The sequence below is a fragment of the Chamaea fasciata genome, unplaced genomic scaffold (genome assembly GCF_029207755.1).
Source record: "Chamaea fasciata isolate MVZ Bird 193981 ecotype frontalis unplaced genomic scaffold, bChaFas1.0.hap1 SCAF_1, whole genome shotgun sequence".
NCBI classification, from domain to species: Eukaryota; Metazoa; Chordata; class Aves; order Passeriformes; family Sylviidae; genus Chamaea; species Chamaea fasciata.
In genome coordinates this window covers 94895910-94914179 of record NW_027094086.1, presented here as the reverse complement: position 1 = coordinate 94914179, position 18270 = coordinate 94895910, and the positions used below count along the sequence as shown (strand labels likewise).

Sequence of the window (18270 nt, the reverse complement as noted above, 5' to 3'; positions counted from 1 at the left end):
CCTGAAGAAAAGACCAGAGGTTGCCTTGTGGTGTGTATTCTCTCTCCCTGGCTGGGGAGTGCCTGCTTCTAATGGCAGAGACTCTCATTGGCTCCGGTTGGATATGGTAAATTTTTTCCTTAAGTTCTTTTTTCAGTTTCTGATGGCCTTCTTCAATCAAGCTCCCGACTTGCTCAGCCAGTCTTGTTTCCACAGACGAGACATGGGTATGAACTGGGGCAGTGACAGTGTCCTTGTAAATTCTTAGTTTATTAGCCAAGACACCTACCCTGTCCTCACCTTAGTTTATTAGCCAAGACACCTACCCTGTCCTCACCTTTCCTCCATTGTAGTGTTGTCAGGTAACGTGAGTACATCTCGGGTCCAAGCCATGCAAATCTCAACCACATCCGTGATGTGCACTGGACACCATCTGAGTTTTTAGGAAATCTCTCATCTTCTGAAAAAATGATCTCCAACACAGCCAATTTCCTCAGGCATCGGATACCTTGTTCTATTGTGTTCTATTTTTCTTGGTGCACTTGGAGGTCTTCTTTACAAAGGTATCTATCCTTCACACTTGTTAGCAGTCGCTGCTAGAGGCTGAGAGGTTTTTGGCTTTTCCCAATCCCCTGGTCAATGACCACATCCCGGGACAGCGATCCCAGTTGCTTGGCCTCACTTCCATCTATAATGGTGTCATTGGCTGCAGCGTCCCAGATGCGGAGCAGTCAGGTCAGGATGGACTCGTTGGTCTGGTGGGTGAATTCCCTTCACAGGTCACGCAGCTCACCCAGAGATAGAGAGCGAGTGATGATTTCTGGCTCTGTCTCTTCTGCTGAGTGTGAAGGTCCTGCTGCACCCTCATCAGTCACTATGCGGACTGATTTGGTTCTTGATTTCTTCTTCTGAACGGGGGCAACTGCTACTGGTTTAGGCTGTTCCGGTTTGGTGATGGTTTGTGTGGAGATGCTGATGGCACCTTTGGTCTCTTTCTCTTCTGTGACAGTCTGCATAGATGTGGACACTGTTGCCTCACTTTTGGCTTCTTTCTCTTCTGTGAGGGTCTGTGTAGATGAGGACACTGTTGCCTTGCCTTTGGTTCCTTTCGCCTCTGAGACACTCTGTGTAGACACTGATACTGTTGCTCTGCTTCTTTTTCCCTCTTCTTCTTCCTTCAGAACATGCTGTATCACACCATGTAGTGTTTTGATTCTAAGCATGGTGCGGGCCATGCAGAGAAGACAAAGCAGGACTAAAACAACATCATGCTGTTCTTGGCATCCAGAGGGTACTCCATATTTTCAAAAACTGCTGTGTCATGCCTGAAAAGCTGGAAAAAATCATTCTTCACCCCTCCCCACAGGGGCTGGGTGAGATTGTTGAGGCCCCAGATGTAGCATCCTAGACTAGAACAAGAAAACAAAACAGGGTGTATATTCTGAATAATGTTCATTGCCTCGGAGTTTATCAAGCAATGGACATAATAGACCACTAAAGCAATTTTAGTACTATACGCTGGTTTACACAAGAGCATTAAGACTGGCAGATAGTGCCCTAGTTGTGGAAAAATATAGAGAGGTAGATATAAGACACATGTAAGCATATTGAGCATCATAGCGAACAGGTGTCTTCTTCAATGCAAAATTGTAATTCTGACTTTTCTCAGTGCCTTGTGCCCCACGTTGGGCGCCAAAAATGTAGTGGTTTGAAAGCAAAACAAATGAGAGGCTCCAAGTCAGAGATACAATTTAATAGGAAAAAAAAAAAGAAAAGAAAGTAAAATAAAATAGATGCAATAATACAAAAGACCACTGACAGAGTCAGAATACAACCTGAGCGGAGTGATGGAAGCAGTCTAGATGAGGTGGTCTTCCTGAAGCAGTGATCTTGTAGGAAGGTCTGGTAGCTCGGGTCCTCCGGGAATCCAGTGGGTAAGCGCCCCTCTGGTGTTCAGAGTCTCAGCTTATATCCAGGCTGGAATGCTTGGTTCCTCCCTCTGGGCAGAGCATTTCACAATGGGATTGTGAGTCATGTGATAAGGCCTGATGAGCCCATTAACAGGAGGTAGTCCAGGAGGGGGTTATCTGTGAGCTGTGTAGCAAAGGTGCTGATGGGCCCATTAACAGAAGATAAGCCAGAGTGGAGGAGGAAGGGAGCACCGCCTCACCTGGTTTCAACAGTTTATGAAGATGGTGATAGAATATACTTCAACCCAGGACACTGTGCTGTTAGGAAATTTAGAAAGAGCCTGTGTGCCTCACGGTGCAGGTGGGGGAGCTGGGGAGCACAGCAATATGTTCTGACCAAATAATTTCCTCAGCATCTCTCTTCAAGGCATAAAACCTGGCAGAACTGAGCACAGAGAAGCAGCTCACTGTCATGTGTGTGTCACCTTCCTGTTGTAAATGCAATGTGCTTTGAGGGCTGCATAGGATAAGCTTCCATCCTTTACCCCTTATGCACTTACTGAGCGTGTTGGGGATTGCTGAGCTTTCATCAAGTAATGTAGGAAGAGGATTTTGTGGCATTAATGATCTTCACTGAAGGGTTCTCCTTTTCCTACAGCAGAATCTGTAAGATTCTTAAGATACTGTAAGGTACTTAAGAGTAAGCTCTTCAGTCAAGACTGGCCACAATCCAAGTACACCTTCTCTGTTGTGTGAAGGAAGTGCTCGGAAGCTCCATGACACGTCATTTGTACTTCCTTACTTTGCCCTGACTTGGTCCAAATAAGACAAAAAATCATTAAATAGTTGGTGTGTACTGAAAACCTGGCTTTTCCACTCATGTCTAGACAGGGCTGTGGGTATTTATTTCTTCATAGGGCAAATGCTGTTGTTTTTATGACTAAATTTAGAAATGTAAAATTGATAAAGGGAAATTTTGCACAGAAGTCCATGTGAAATCTTTGGAGTGTGTGTGTGGAGAGCACACATAACTGGTATTAATGTGGCAGAACTCTCTGGTCTCTCGGTACTGACTTACTGCTTAATGAATGTGATTCTCCTTTCAAAACAATAGGTTTGCTATTGGCTTTTGAAGCAAAGACTTAAAGTTCTTTCTTCAGCATCTCTAGGATCAGTCCACTGGGATGTTGAAATAAGGTTCTCAGATACTTCTGCTCTGAGCTACTGTATATGCAACTAGGTCTGTCTGGTGGCTCTGACTTCCTCAGTCTTCCATACCTGTTCCTGTTACCATTTCCTTTTCCAGTGCTTAGATGTTTCACGTACTTTCTTTTCCTCTTTTAGGTTTGGAAGGCGTTTTGAATCCCCGCTTTTGTGGCAGAGCATTATCATGATCATTACGATGTTACTGATGCTGAAGCTGTGCACTGAAGTTCGTGTGTCCAATGAGCTGAATGTGAAACGCCGCTCTTTTGCAGGTCAGTGACAGGAATTGGCTTTTTTAGGATAAATATTTCTGAAAATATGGTGTACTCTGCTTAGTACAAAAGTTCTGTCTGGCAATTCAGTTTCCCCACTGTAACACCTTCTGAACAGTCTCCTCACTGTAGCACTTTCCGAACTTTTTTTTTTTAAACTGCCTATTTTCTGGATAAAAATATACAGCTGAAATTTTATTTCAGACAGGTCTTGGTTCAGTGTAGAAATTGGAGTTCTCCCTAATGTTTCACATCACATTCTGAATATAGAGCTGATTGTTACACTGTTTTGCTAGCCTGGATTTCTTTTAAAGATCTTGGCTGGGGTAAGAAGTTATTTTCTTCAGCTGTACTTTTAACCACGTTTTTAGTTATGAACTTACACTATTATCTAAATGTTGTAATTGCAAACATTTGCTTTTGTACCTAATATAATTTTCTATTTACTTGATTTACTGACTGTCAAAAACCCAGGTGCTTCTTATCATAGTTGCAAAACTATCTCTTTGTGTACCATTTCCTTTGGCTTTAGTGAGGGATTAGTTGGGATTTATTGGAATTTTCCCACATTCTTTATTTTGGTTAATTTTGATACTTTCAGTTGGGTCAGACTATTATTCTCTACTTAATAAAAGGTTCAGTCTTTGTGCAAATACCTTGCTTTTTTCCCTGCAGATAAAAAATGTGAGACGGGTAGGTTTTTGTTTCTCTGTGTTGACTTTGACTTACAACATTTTATGTAACAGCTTATTACCAGCAAGAACAGAATTAACACTGTCAGCTTTCTGTCAGTTGTTTTGCCATTAAGGATGCATAATTTATTCTCTCCATCTGTTCTCTTCCACACTGTCTAATAATTGAGGGTCTGATCCAATTCCAGATACCCACAGCCATCATTAGAAGGCAGCAACTCCTGGCTGTGCAGTAGGGTAATTTATCTAATAGTTAAGGAAGCTACTTCCATTCCTGCTGATTGTGGAGTGTAATGAGAAACTATTCAGGTAAGTGAATTCATGTAGAAGAGGAGCTATGCTCCAGCTTCTGAACACAAGCTGCTGTGTTCACTGGGGTTTTCAGTCTGGCAGGATGAACAACTTTAAAAACTACTTTCAGCCAGATTTAGCAGCAGATAAAATCCAGGAAGCATTTGGGAGGGGCATGTATGCTTTCTTCCTCCTCTGCTGTTTGTGTTATCATTTTGTGGAGTGATGGAGAGGTTTCTCTGTTTGCTCTTTCTGAGAGGAAATTGTTCTTGTGCACATTTATACACGCACATTTGCAGGCTCCTTCAGTAACCTTTGGACAGAAAAGGGAGGCTCTTCAGTTTAATATATACTGCTCTTTTAAGCAACTCTCCCTGAAAGACGTGCAATCTCCTAAGGGGCAATCAATTCTTCCCTTGATAGATGTCAGAAACTCCTTACGGTTGCATTGTGTTATTTAATCCTTTTTCCTAAAACTCAGTTTGTCATATGGAATTTGAGAGACTAATTTTTACCCACTTGTGGTCTTTAATTATTTGTTTTCATTGAAAGGCTTGCATCCTCTCACAAACACTGAGAATAGTTGGAATATTTTTCTTTCATGGGATTGATTTTTAGTAAGGAAAGCTGTATGAGGGCTCAGAATAAACATACAGATGCATACAAAGCTCCTTTCAAGCTGGACAGAATGATAGGTTTCGAGCACGATATGAGTAGGAGTGAGAACTGTGTTTCTAATCATACACCTAATCTTATCTCTAAATTTTTATGGCCATCTAGGCAAGCTGCTAAATCTGTGTACTTACTTTCTTTCCTCATAACTTACTGGGGCAGTGAAGAGCTAGGTTTGAAGTCATTGTTTTGGTTAACCTTGCAGAACCCTGAGGGAAGGTACACCATTTCTGTACGATAATATAATAGTTATTTCTCACATGGTTGGTCTTCATTTTAAACGTTTTTCTTTTCTGTCCTCCCTTTGAATGTTTTGGCAAAATAATCTAAAATACTTAGAAATAATTGAATATTTCCGTGGAAGGGAATTTGCTGTTTTCTTATATTATTGTTAAATGTGGTATTTCTTCCAAGTGGCATAAGTATATGCTTAGCAGTGTGTTTTCAGTTATGTGGGAATTGCTGCTTTTCCTTTTGTTTTTATTTTTCTCAGAAATTAGGTCCCTTAAGTAATAACTAGTTCAGAAGGAATTTGCTTCCTATCTTGATGCATTAAGAAGCAGTCTCTTCAAATCCTGACTTGTTCTGTATATTTTGGCCTGTTTTGTGGTATTACTGTCTTAAAATACCCAAAATGTCAATAACTATTCAGAACATATAAAGCCATTCAGTCAATTTGCTTGTACTTTGATTTGTAGGATAACTATCATAGCATGAAAAATGCTGTCTCCCTAGATTTTTGTAGTAATGTTTGATTTTTTTTTAGACTCTATATATAGAGAACTTAAAAAGATTATGTGAGTTTTCTTAAATTTTTTCACTTCTCACACTTACTTCTCAATTACAGGATTTTCCCCCGCTCCCGTTTAGTATTGCAAAATGAAATTAAGTTGAAAGTGGTGCAACCCATCTTTGTGCTGTTGTTGCCTTCTCTGATTTTTTTCGTTTGGGATACACAGACTTCATCTTTCAGTACATACTGGTTGAAAACAGAGCAAGTGCTCTTCATATATCCAGCTGTTCTATTACTTTTTTTTTAAAACTTGGACTGTGTAGCCTGTTTTTAACAATTCAGATTGGGAAAAGCCAGCACCCAAACTAGGCAAAGTACAAAACTAGCACATACCCCAATTTGATTTTAAAACCTCCAGTGACAGGACAATTCTCTCCCCTTTATATGAATGCCTTGAAAGCTACATGGAGTCTCTTCTGGTGAAATCAGCAGGCATGAACAATAGCTTCTCATCTTTTATCCTGTATTTAACCTCACTGCATCTTAACTGTTCTAGTGCAGATTTCCTGGTGCCATTGATGTGGTAATGATAGTTTTCCATATTTGTTTTAAAGTTGTATCTGTGCAGCCATATGTATGCTGCATTGTTGGCTCAGTACAGAAAGGTCCAGAGTTCTTGTTAATTTTGTGGTTATTGTTTTTTCTCCAAATTATTGTAGTATTTTGGGGCATGATGGTGCTACTATGCTAAAGAGCTGAATAGTGAAATGCAAAAAGGTGCTTGTGCTATGTCTTGACTTGAAAGCCAAGAGGTGGCTGAAGCAAGGTGGTAATAGATACAGACAGCTGAAAACATCTGGTTACTTTTGGGAATGTTGGCAGGCCAGAGCGGTTTCTTCATATTCTTGGAAGAATGAAGGTTCTATGAAGAACCTTCTTTGTCTTTCCCCAAATCAGCCTCCCACCTGTCTCCAACAAAGATTCTAGTTATGCACAAGACATTGGCACAGATTTTTGAGCTCCCTGAATGTGAACTATACTGAAAACCAGTGGACAGCATTTGCTCAAAGGAGACGGTTGGACATCTCTCCTTGCTTGTGCAGCCCAGGCTGCGCAAGTAGAACAGGGTCTTCTGTGTTTTTACATGAAGATGATTTCCTCTTGTCATTAATCTAGTTTTGCTGGTTGACCTAATCTGCTTTATAACTTGTATCTTATTATAGCACTCTGATCCTTTAAAGAGCTTTGGTTTTGGCACTGGAAAACTCTCTTGTATGTGGTTTTCAACTGTCAGAGGAAGGTTAGGGTGAAAAATGCAGCATGGTTGCAGTTGAGGTCTGTTCTGTCCTTCTTGATGTTGAGCTTTGTGACAGTATTTTTGAACAGCATTTTCCACCAGAGACAGGCAAGGCAACTACTGTCTCAGCTGTCTGTACATACATATACACACACCCAATGTTGCTGAGGTAACAGCTTGTTTCTCTGATCTTGAAAAGTTAGAGTTTATGTAGTCTAAAGTAAGAATCAAGCTGTCTATTTCATTGGTTTTTTAAGCCTTTATTTTCCTCTCATAGGTACACTGCTGTTGGGTTGTGCACTGACACTGTTCTGGGACTTCTACTGCTCAGTCTTATCTTAACATTGTGGGGTGGGAGCCTTAAAGAAAGCATAGGGACTAAAATTTCTGGCATGTTTTGGTCTGGCTATTATTTTTTAATGAATAAAATGTACTAACTGACTAAACTGTTACTCAAATAACCACTGTTGCATTTAATCATAAAAGTCTATCTTTCCTTTCTTTTTTTTTCCCCTTCAACTCTTTTTTTTATGTAGCTGCAGATAGTAAGGATGAAGAAATCAAAGCACCTCCCAAGAGATCCTATCTGGGTATGTACTGTACAAACCCATTCTGCATGAAGTTGTCCCCTTAACTACATATTTCATGATTTGCTACTTTTTGTGATCATTTTTGGAAATGACTGCATGATCATTTCCATGGAGAATGTTTGCATTACCTTTTCTTGAAATACTAAAATGTGCTGTCTGATTTTTTTTTTCCTTTAATTTTTCACCTGCTCACTTTTAGCTTTCATGGAAAAGAGGAAAAGATGCTTTCAGCTCCATTTCAGAAACCAGTTCTTTGAAGGCAGTTGAATTGACCACACTGTATGTCTCAAGGATATCTTCCTTAGTCCTTCCCCAAGCTGGACAAAAAAAAATATTACTTGATACAGAGATCCACCTCTTTAGACTCAGTTGTCCTCTTTCAGCTCTAACGCTGGAGGAAACCAGGAAATACACAGAAGTATCTTTCAGCAGTGTGCAGAATGTTAGATAAGAAATTTCACACAACACTTGATATTCAAGCCAAGTGCCTGCATCCTTGTGAATATTCCTCTTTTTCATTATAGAGCAGCCTCAAAATTGCTATTTGGGAATTAGTAATACCCAAGGAGGTGAGAGCTTCCAATCTTCAGTTTCAGAGTTGAAATCTATGTTGTTTAATTTACCTAAGGAACAGGAAATTTTAGGTGCAAACCAGTCTTGCAGTATTTTTTCCACTCTTAATAGTTTGGAATGACGAGTTTAATCAAGTAATTGTAATTTTCTTTTAAATTAGTTGGGGTATTGCATCAAAGAAGTTATGCTGACACAGAAGTCAACTTTTAGACTGGTTTTAACTGAACTGATTCAGAATCTTCCATTGGTACCAGTTGTGTTCTGCTGCAGTTCCTGAGTTAGTGAGGGATCAACTGGCAATATCCAGGGCACAGAAGAACATTATTGTGGCAAAAGGAGTGTCTCTGTATTTCTCAACATGCAGTTAATCCAGCTGTAGTTAGCTCTGAGAAACTGCCCAAGAGTGGTATTAACCTGAGTGCTTTCTTGAAGCCATAGGGCCATCCCTGCTTAGGTTAAATAAGACTTAAAAGCAACGTCGGGGAGCTCAGTAGGAGTTCAGTTCTCCATTCATTAGGTTTAATTAAAACTTCTGCTCAAGAAGAACGATTTGCTTTTTTAATTTCCTTTGAATATTTGAGTGGTGTAAAAACTTTTTCAATATATTTTTAGGCTTCAGAAATGATTATATTACTTTCTTTTTCTGGTCATGTAGTAAATTATGTTTGTAATTGAAGATGGTCTATGAAAGCTATTTTGTTATAGAGCTGTTGAACAATTAATCTAAAAATATACTGGGCTACCAATGAAATTTAGGTGAACTTGTTAGAGTAATACAGAGGGCATTTGTATGGTGCTTCTCTTTGAATAGGAACTGAACTCCCGCTGAGCTCCCAGAGATTGCTTTTAGGTTTATTTTATTGTCAGTAGTTAAAGAAACCACTTAATACCACTGTTTTTCCACATGTGATCTGAAAAAGCCTTTATCTCTGGCATATAACTCTTAAAAGTGACTTTCTATCAGTCAGTACTGAGAGAGCGTTGAGGGTGTGGGGGAAGGTTACTGCATTTGGCGAAGGAAAGATTAAAAAGAAGTAGCTCCAGTTCTGGAGGATTTTTGCTTTATTTCTTGTTTTCTAATTCTGGTATCTAGTTCTGCCTAGTGCCTGGTAGCATGCCAACTGCTGAGGCTGAATAAGCTGCAGTTGAGTTGAAATTTGTTTTTTTGCTTGTTTCTTGTTTCATGATGAGATGATTTACAACAAATGTGAATAAGTATATTAATCTGTTTTGCTAAAATGCAAATTGCATAGGTGTATTTTGAGCCCTTTGAGGGTTGGAGACTGTTGGGGTAACAAAATCACTAAAGGAGTAACAAAACACTGCCATTGCTCCAAAGAGCCTGTATTGTTTAAAGTTGTTCAGAGTGGTTTCAGTGTGTGGCAGGTGAGCCTCAAAGTGTATGGGACTTCTTGGATTTATTTTTCCTTCTGAGTAGGTGGTTAAACATTTTGAAAGACATTTCTGGGATTTCCTTCCCTCTCTGAAGATGGTTTTAAAACTTGTTGTATTACTGAATCCTGAACCTTTGAAACTCATCAAATAACATTAAATTTCAAATCACAAGTAATAAAAACAATTACCAAAAGTGGTAATGAAACAACAAAAACTTAGATTCATCGAATAAGTGTTGCAAAATATTTTGAACTACTAAACATTTTTTAGGGGGGCAAAAATGTAAGATGTGTGTATGGTTAACTTTGCAGACTTATATCTGCATAATAATGAGGAGAAAATAGTAATGTGAATTTAGCAGGTGCAGCCGTCTGCGGCATGGTTTCCACTGGCAGTGTGACAGCCTGGTGAATAACTCACACTTCTACCTCTCTGAGCTCTTTAGCTAGCTCAGGGCGTCAGCTGGCTTGTGTTGTTCAACACCACCACCACAGTGTTGACATATTCTAGAACAGCACTACTGCATTACGTGTGCCATGAAGGATGTAAACTTTATTTAATCCGCTCTCTGACTTCTTCTTGTCAGTGTTAGCTCTGTTTGGGTTCAGGGGGCCATCCTGCACAGCTTGTGGGTAAACACTGTGTTTTTCCAGGGTTGCTCTGCAAGTAACATGCACAATGTGCTTCTCTGTCCTGCCCCAACACCCTGAGCAGAGCTAGGGACACAGCAGAGGCACAGCTTTCCTTGCTGGTTGTGGGCAGCACCTGGGCTTCATTGAAAGTGCTGGACTTCTGTGCTGTGCTGCCCAGTAGTTGAATTCCCTGTACAGCTGGAACGACGAGAGCAGAGTTATTGCTGGGCTGTCACCACCTCTGTCTGTGCATAACTGACCATGGAAGTGTTCTTGGTACGATTTTGATCCTCCTTCCCAGGATTATATGTATCCTCATTAGACTAATTTCAGAGTACTTTTTTTAGTATTTCAGGGAAGGTGTCCCAGAGAAGGGATTGTAATAGCATGTCTGTGAGAAAATAGGATGCCAAAAGGATTTTTTTTTGCTTGTTTTGCTGTGTTTAGTTTTGTGGTTTGTTTGTTGCTTTTTTAATTTAAAAAAAAAGGATTTAAAAAAAATTGATGGATTTCTAGTTATTGAAGAATTCAGGTCTGCTTTGCCTGAGAAAATGACACCTGTCTGCATTGACACTTTGGTTGTAATTCTGTGTATAATGGGACCAGTTATTTCCCCATTTCTCAGCATCAGTTTTTAGACCTTTCAGGAGACAAAAGAGAGTAAGAAATGGAGATTATAAGGATGTAGGGACAATTTTAATTTTTTTTAAGTAAACACTTAAGTGGTAAACATTGGTTTCTTTTTTAATACATAATTTTGGTTTCTGTTTAGTTGATGTTGCAAATGAGACCAACATAAGTCTGGAAAATAATTTGTCTTTACATGTATGAGTCTGTGCTGGAGGTCTAAGTTGCTTACTATTCAAGCATTTCAGAATAATTCAGTCGAAATAGAACACTATTTATTTTTTTTAAAGTAGCTTAGAAATGGTTGGCACACTGAAAAGATTGAAGAGATAACTTTTTTTTTTTTTTTAAACTACAGACATAGAGAGGGAATAGTTTAATTTAAAAAGTTGTTCCTTTATTTTCATAGGGAATTTGTCCCGAACCATTGCAAGTTCAACACTAAAATAATTTTCTTTCAGAAAACATGAGAAAAATGGGTTTGGATCAGTCTGTCTTCTGGGACCAGTTTCCCAGTAGATACTCTTTCAAGCTTTGACGTTCCATTCAGTGTAAATCTTTCTTCAGCCCCTGAGGCTAATGGGCCTCAAAATAAAAGTTGCCTTTTCTGTCCTTTTGAAAATGTTGGAAGTGGTTCAGCAGGAGGGCATACCTTTTTGCAGGCTTATCTGGTATTATTCAGAAGGTATAAAAGGGAAGGATAAGTTTTAAATTCTGTATTTCAGAGAGACTCTTTGCTTTCAGAAAATACAGCTGGGAAGGGAGAAACCCAAAGAATGATTATTGAGGCCTCTGAGCAGATATGATCCCTGCCTCTGGCAGTTTGCAGTTTCCTTAAGGTGAGAGATCAGAAATACACACACCCTCTGCAGTGAGGTGGAGGCATGAGGCCGGTCTGTTTCCTGCCTGCCTGAGTGCTGTGAAAGCACATTCCTGACCACAGAGGTCAGGAATGCATTTTCGTTTTTTTTTTTCATTTCCCTGTGCTGGAGGCAACTGGACCACGTGGTTCTCTAGAGAGAGGAGCAAGGGAAGAGGAGGAATTGCAGTAAATACACTGGCTTAGAGATGAAGTGGTGAGAGAGCCAGGCGGACAAGTCACTTTTGTAATGCATGGCATGTAGTGGGTTTAGGCCTGAGGGACAGGTAATGGCTTTGCATGAGAGTTAAGGTGGTAACCTTTAGAAAATCTAAGGGTATTTCTTTTCATGGGATGTGTGGAGGAACTGGACAATTGAAGTTGAAAGGACTGACATTACCTGCAGTAATATGTAAAGTATGAGGCAATAGGTTCCAAGTCTTCCAACGGATCTCGTGTGTATTGTTCCATTCATGAGCTGCAGACTTATCAGTAGTTGTAGTTAAGCCGTAGGAAGTAATCCTGTGTTGTGGGCTCACCCCTGCAGGCAGCTCTTCCCAGCAGAGCCACCCACTCACTCCCCTGCAGTGGGTGGGAGGGGAGTGACAGAAGGCTAGAAGTAAGAAAACTCCTGGGTTGAGATAAAAATACTTTAATAGGTGAAGCAAAAGCTCTGTGTACAGGAAAAGCAAAATAAGGATTTATTTCTCTGCTTCCCATCAGCAAATGTTCAGACATTTCTGGGGAAGTAGGAATTCATTATGGGGCCATGATGGAGACAAAATCCATAATTTCAGGCATCCCTGCTTCTTCCTCCTGAGCATGCTGCTTACGCTTTTTGTGATCACTAGATGAATGTGTGAGCCAGCAGGGGCAGGCTCTGCTGTGATTCGATTATCTCCAGAACAGGGCAGGAATCTCAGGCATGTTTGATAGGGTGCCTGCTGTCACAGGCCTATGTTACCTAAACACAGATGCTTGAGTTGCCTCTTGGAGAAAGATAAGGTGATGAAATGTGGTTTAAATCCAAAAAAACGCACAGCGTTTTTTAGAGTCCAAGAAATGCCAAGGACTCCTGCCTTAATTCTGCTTTCTGGTTTAGTAGTGTATGAGAGCTGTGGAGCACCTGTTACTTCATGCTAGCACATGGCTCCTCCTTCTCAAGTTGAAGTCTTATGTTCTTAGTCAGCATGCTTCATAGCATCTGCCAGTTATCTGAAAATGGAATGATGTGTATCTGCCAGGTAAATAGGGTTTTTTTGCTGCTGACCTGCTGTTTTCTTTATGTAGGTAGCATAACTCAGAGGAGGGAGGTCTTATTTGGGTGGTAACTCTTAGTCCTTTTTTCCAGAATTTTGGTTAGTATAATGATGGACAAACAGGTTCCTACTGATTTTGGGGTTTGTTTTGGAACTTAGATATTTTATCTTAAATTAAGATAAAACTAGAATTGGTAGGCAGAGACCTAATGTGCTTTAATAGACAACTTGGGGAAAAAATGTTTTCAGCTGTGCAAGTCCTTGTAGCACAAGAGAGCTCTGTGAGCTTCAAGCTCCTTTCAGTTTGGAAACTGCTTTTCTCCAAGTTTAACTTGTGTATCAGTTACAGCAGTTAAGCAGGAAGAATAGTTGCCACCTGTCAAGTCATGGTTGCCTGTGGGATGGAGAATGGAATGAACACCCTCCAAGGCACGTGGAGGGGTGAGTTGCATTTTGGGTTGTATTTTTAGTGGGCAATGAACCAACAGTTCTAGAGTCTGTAATTTTTGATAACCATTGATGAATTTTAGTTTCTGGACTTATTGTTCGGCAACTTTACAAAAAAAATTTCATCTTTTGGGCTTCACTCAGAGATCAGAGGTGGTGCCTTTGGCAATGAAAACCTTATCTGACCAGTAATGTTTCTCTCCTTAGTTTGTGTGTGGGAGATGGTGACTACTGATTGTTTCATATTATCCACACATTTTGCACCAGCAGAGTTGATACACTATACAAATTATTTTGCATTCAGTGATAAATGCAGTAGCATTCCTGTGCTTTGAGAGCTGTATTGTAAAAAGTACTCTTTCAAAACACTTGAGAAATTGGAACTGCCATATGCAACTTCTTTTAGTTATTAAACTGAATCCTCTGAAGCCTTAAGGACTGAAGGGGTTATTCTGATCTCGTGTAATTTGGATAGTAACATTTTGTTTATATTTTGTTGTAGGGCACACAGTAACTTGTGGTCAAACTGGTTTTTCTTCACAGTTAAAAAATTTACCCATTCTTAATCAGCAAGGTTCAAAGTACGACTTTGTAAAATGAAATGTCCTCAGTTTTTAAATTTTTAACAAGTTACTGTTGAACAGAGTGGACTAGATGTCCTACAGAAGGCTTTTCCAATCCAAACTATTGTGGGATTGTAAATAAAATATTTGTAATTTCCTCTGTCAACTATTAGCTTTGTAATGCTTTGCATAACATGTTAAATCACTTAGTTTCTGTCATTGGTGGTAATCAAAAAATATACATATTCTCTATCCCTAAAACAGGGATTTGAGAAGGAATTACCTGTGTTCACTTGTTATCAGGGCAGGGAGCCTGGAGGACTGTTCTGTTTCTGCTGCTGCCACATTTTAAAATTGTTATTTAGCTCCCTTTCAGAGTTCAGCTCCACAGACAGTAGGAAAATAGCCAACCACAGACTGGTACAATCTCTGCTGAGTTAGTTATTTCAGTAAGATGTTGTTTGGTGGTAGAGCAGTATGTTTGGACCTAAGCTATTGACCCCTTCTTTGCACCAGCCTTGCTGCTGCTGCTTTTGAATGTCTTTGACATGAAAATGTGGGTAGGTTGTTGTTTTATGAACTTGTTAATGCAGGTTAAGGTGCTTGTGTTTATAGTTGAAGAGGATCTGTCAGGCTAAATGTAGCATGTGAAGGGCCCATACCTGTTCCAAGAGCCTATCTGCTGCAAGGAGAAAGGGAATGGACTGGCAGGCACGGGTTAGGTGGAGTGACGGATGTGTGTGCAGTGTCAGGGGCTTTGCTTTGCTCTTTGCCGTGCAGCATGAGGAGCCTACTGCAGTGGTTGGGAGAGCTGGAAAGAAGCAGTGCAGCTGTTGTTCTCCCAGCCTGTCTTTATTTAAAAAAAAAAAAAAAAAAAAAAAAAAAAAAAAAAGGGAGTGGGAGGGGGGAAGAAAAAAATCTTTATCTGCTACCAAAAAATTTCAGTGTTACCTTAAATTGAGGAAAAACTGTTGTTCAGTCTGGAGAGAAAAGAGAGGGGTGGTGAAGGTTGCTACCCAGCCTGGCGTGAGCAATAATATCTGGAGGCTTCACAGGAGCAAGGTTCAACACTGTGTTTCTGGAGCGTGCTGCTTGGGGTACCTGCTCCAGCTGCTGGTGCCCCTGACCAGCCATCCGGCAGGCCTATCATCCAGCTCTGCTCTGGTCAGAAGAAGAGACTTGAAACAGGGTCTGTTGGAAGAGCTGTGTGGTAGCAGAAATATATTTTATGTCTTAAGAACCATGCCAAATTGGTGGCGCGGTGGGGAGATAAACCTGTGAATAAAATGTGAATTTTGCTTGTGCCTCACACAGTTCAGAGGGAGGAGGGAGAACTCCTAGCAACATCTAGCCACACGAGGGTGCTCTGGGGTTTCCAAAACTTCAGTGTTGAGCCACTCAACTGGAACCTCAGAGAAGTGGCTGAGCTTGCTTCCAGGGCTGTGGAAATAGTGAATAAACAAAGATGTTGAAAAAATCTTTTCCTTCTCGGTGGGAGCCAGAATAATTAGGTGCCTTAATAATATCAGCACTGAAATATCTAAATATTCAAACAGCTGGTTTGTCTGCTCATCCTTCACATCTGGGAGCATGTCTGCAGCGAAGCTACTGCTTTGGTTTGGTAGAGGTGAGAAGCTTTTGCAGTTGCCTACTTCTTGAGCTTGTCACATGCTGTTGTATACTTGGTCACATCTAGATCTGAATGGTGAGCTTCATCCTTTAAATTTGGTGTGGAAGGGATTTCTAAAGTTACTTGATCCAGTTTCCTGCTTGAAGCAGGTCCAGTTATATGAGGTTGCTCAGGGCTTTGTCTGGGTGAGTTGTGAGTATCTCCAGAGATGGAGATTCCACAACCTCTCTGACAGACACCTGTGGCAGTGTCTGACTGTCTTCATGATGATAAAGCTTTTCTTCCATCTAATCGGAATTTCTCTTATAACTTGTGTCTGTTATCTCCTGTCCTGTCCCCAACTGCCTTCAAGTAGAGCCTGCCTCCATGATCTGCACACTCCCCTCTTAGATAGTTGTAGGGAGGAAGAACCCTTCTTTTAAAGCTGAATGGGTCTTATTAGCCTCTTCATGTACACCATATACCTGAGCCCTTTAATCATCTTGGTGGCCCACCACTGGGCTCATTTATAGAATCATAAAATTATTTGGAAATAAATTTCCTTTATTGGAAAAGGCCCTCAAGATCATCATGTCCAGCTGTTAACCCAGCTCTGCCAAATCCACCACTAAACCATGTCACTAATCACCACACCTAATCTTCTAAATTCCTTCACATGTGGTCACTCAGCTGCTACCCTGGACAGCATGTTCCAGTGCTTGACAATCCTTTCTGTGAAGATTTTTTTTCCTAATATTCAGTCCAAACCTCCTCTGATCCAACATGGGTCTATTTTTGCTCATCCTATTGCTTGTTACTTTGGAAAAGAGACTGATTCCCACCTGGCTACAACCTCCTTTCAGGCAGTTGTAGAGACCAATAAGGTCACCCTGAGCCTCCTTTTGTCCGGGCTAAACAACCCCAGCTACCTCAGCTGCTCCTCATCAGACTTACATTCCAGGCCCTTCCCCAGCTCCATCACCCTTCTCTGAACATGCTCCAGCACTTCAATCAATGTCTTTCTTGTAGTGAGGGGCTCAGAACTGCTCACAGGACTTGAGATGTGGCCTCAGCAGTGCCAAGTACAGCAGGTCAAGCACTGCCCTGGTCCTGCTGGAGACACTATTGCTGACGCAGGCCAGGGTCATTGGCCTTCGTGGCCACCTGGGTGCACGTTGGCTCATCTTCGGCAACTGACAGCTGGCAGGCACCCCCAGGTCCTTTTCCACCAGGCAGCTTTCCAGCCACTCTGCCCCAGCCTGTAGTTCTGCATGGGGTTGTTGTGACTGAAGGCACTTGGCCTTGTTGACAGTCATACACTTGGCCACAGCCTATTGATCCAGCCTGTCCAGATCCCTCTGCAAAGCCTTCCTACTCTCTAGCACATCAACATTTCCACCCAAATTGGTGTCATCTGTGAACTTGCTGAGAGTACACTCTAGTAGGTAACTCCAGTAGGCCAGTGTCTTTTTTGTACTTGGAAGCCCTGCATGCATTACTCCAGATAATGTCTTGTGGGCATTGAGTGGGCATCTGCTTGCCACATATTTGCCCAACTATACAGCCTGGAAAGTGACTGATTGCCTTTACTGTGCCTTTACTTTACTTTGACTCACACTCAAATTGCCTGCCAGGCTACCCTCTGCTCTTCTGTGAAGCTGTTCTCTAGTGAATCAGCCCTCTGCATCGGTACTGTGGTGTGTGGTTACTCCTTCCCAGCTGCACAGTAACCTGGAACTTAACGGTATTCATGTCAGCCCATATCCTCAGACTAAGATCCCTTTGGATTTCAGTGCTGCCCTCAGTTCATAGAATATCCTGGGTTGGAAGGGATCCACAAGGATCACTGAAGTCCAACAACTGACCCTGTAGAGGACAGCCCCAGGAATCACACTGTGACTCTGAGGCTGTTACCCACACACTTCTGTGCTTTGTCAGGCTTGGTCCTGTGACCACTTTTCAGAGGAGCCCAACCACTCTTTGGATGAAGAGCCTTTTCCTAATATCAAAATTGACCTCCCCTGATGCAGCTTCATGCTGTTTCCTGAGTTCCTGATACTGGTCAGCAGAAAGAAGAGATCAGCATCTGCCTTTCTGCTTCCCATTGGGATGAAGTTGTTTATTGCTTACTCTCCCTAATTTGGTATTAGTGAACTCACCATCATCCAGGTTGCTAATAAAAGATATTAAAGAGTGTTGGCCCTAGTATTGGGTACTGTGTACTGCCCTGTAACTGGTCACAAATTGTATGTTTTTCCTCTGAGAGGAGAAATTCTTTGAGCCTGATGATCCAGCTAATTTTCTGCCTTTTTTGTTGTCCACTAACTAATTGGTAATTTTTAAATAAAGATACTGCAGGAGACTGTCAGCAGCCTTGTTAAAGGCACTGTAAACAACACCGACTGCTCTTAAAACCATGAAATCATAGAATTTTAAGGAGTTGGAATGGACCTCAAAGACCATGGGCAGGATGTGTCCCACTAGACCAGGTTGCTCAAGGCCTTATCCAGCCTGACCTTGGACACTTGTGTAGTGGTTTGAAAGCAAAACTAGTGAGACACTCCAAGTCAGAAATGCAATTTAATAGGAAGAGGGAAAAAAAAGAAGTAAAATAAAATAAATGCAATAATACAAAAGACCGCTGACAGAGTCAGAATACAACTT

General features: G+C 41.1%; 1 protein-coding gene across 2 annotated transcripts in view; it reads left to right on the top strand.

The window, feature by feature from the left end:
- The window catches only part of SLC66A2 (solute carrier family 66 member 2), a 73180-nt gene that overhangs the window by 12768 nt on the left and 42142 nt on the right, over window positions 1-18270 (top strand). Inside the window, exons 3-4 of one of the 2 annotated variants that reach the window (XM_066189640.1) lie at window positions 3234-3367; window positions 7589-7642. In XM_066189640.1, coding sequence (XP_066045737.1) covers window positions 3234-3367; window positions 7589-7642 — 188 coding nt within the window. The remainder of the gene's footprint in view (window positions 1-3233; window positions 3368-7588; window positions 7643-18270) is intronic. The other variant, XM_066189648.1, reaches the window with a different exon arrangement.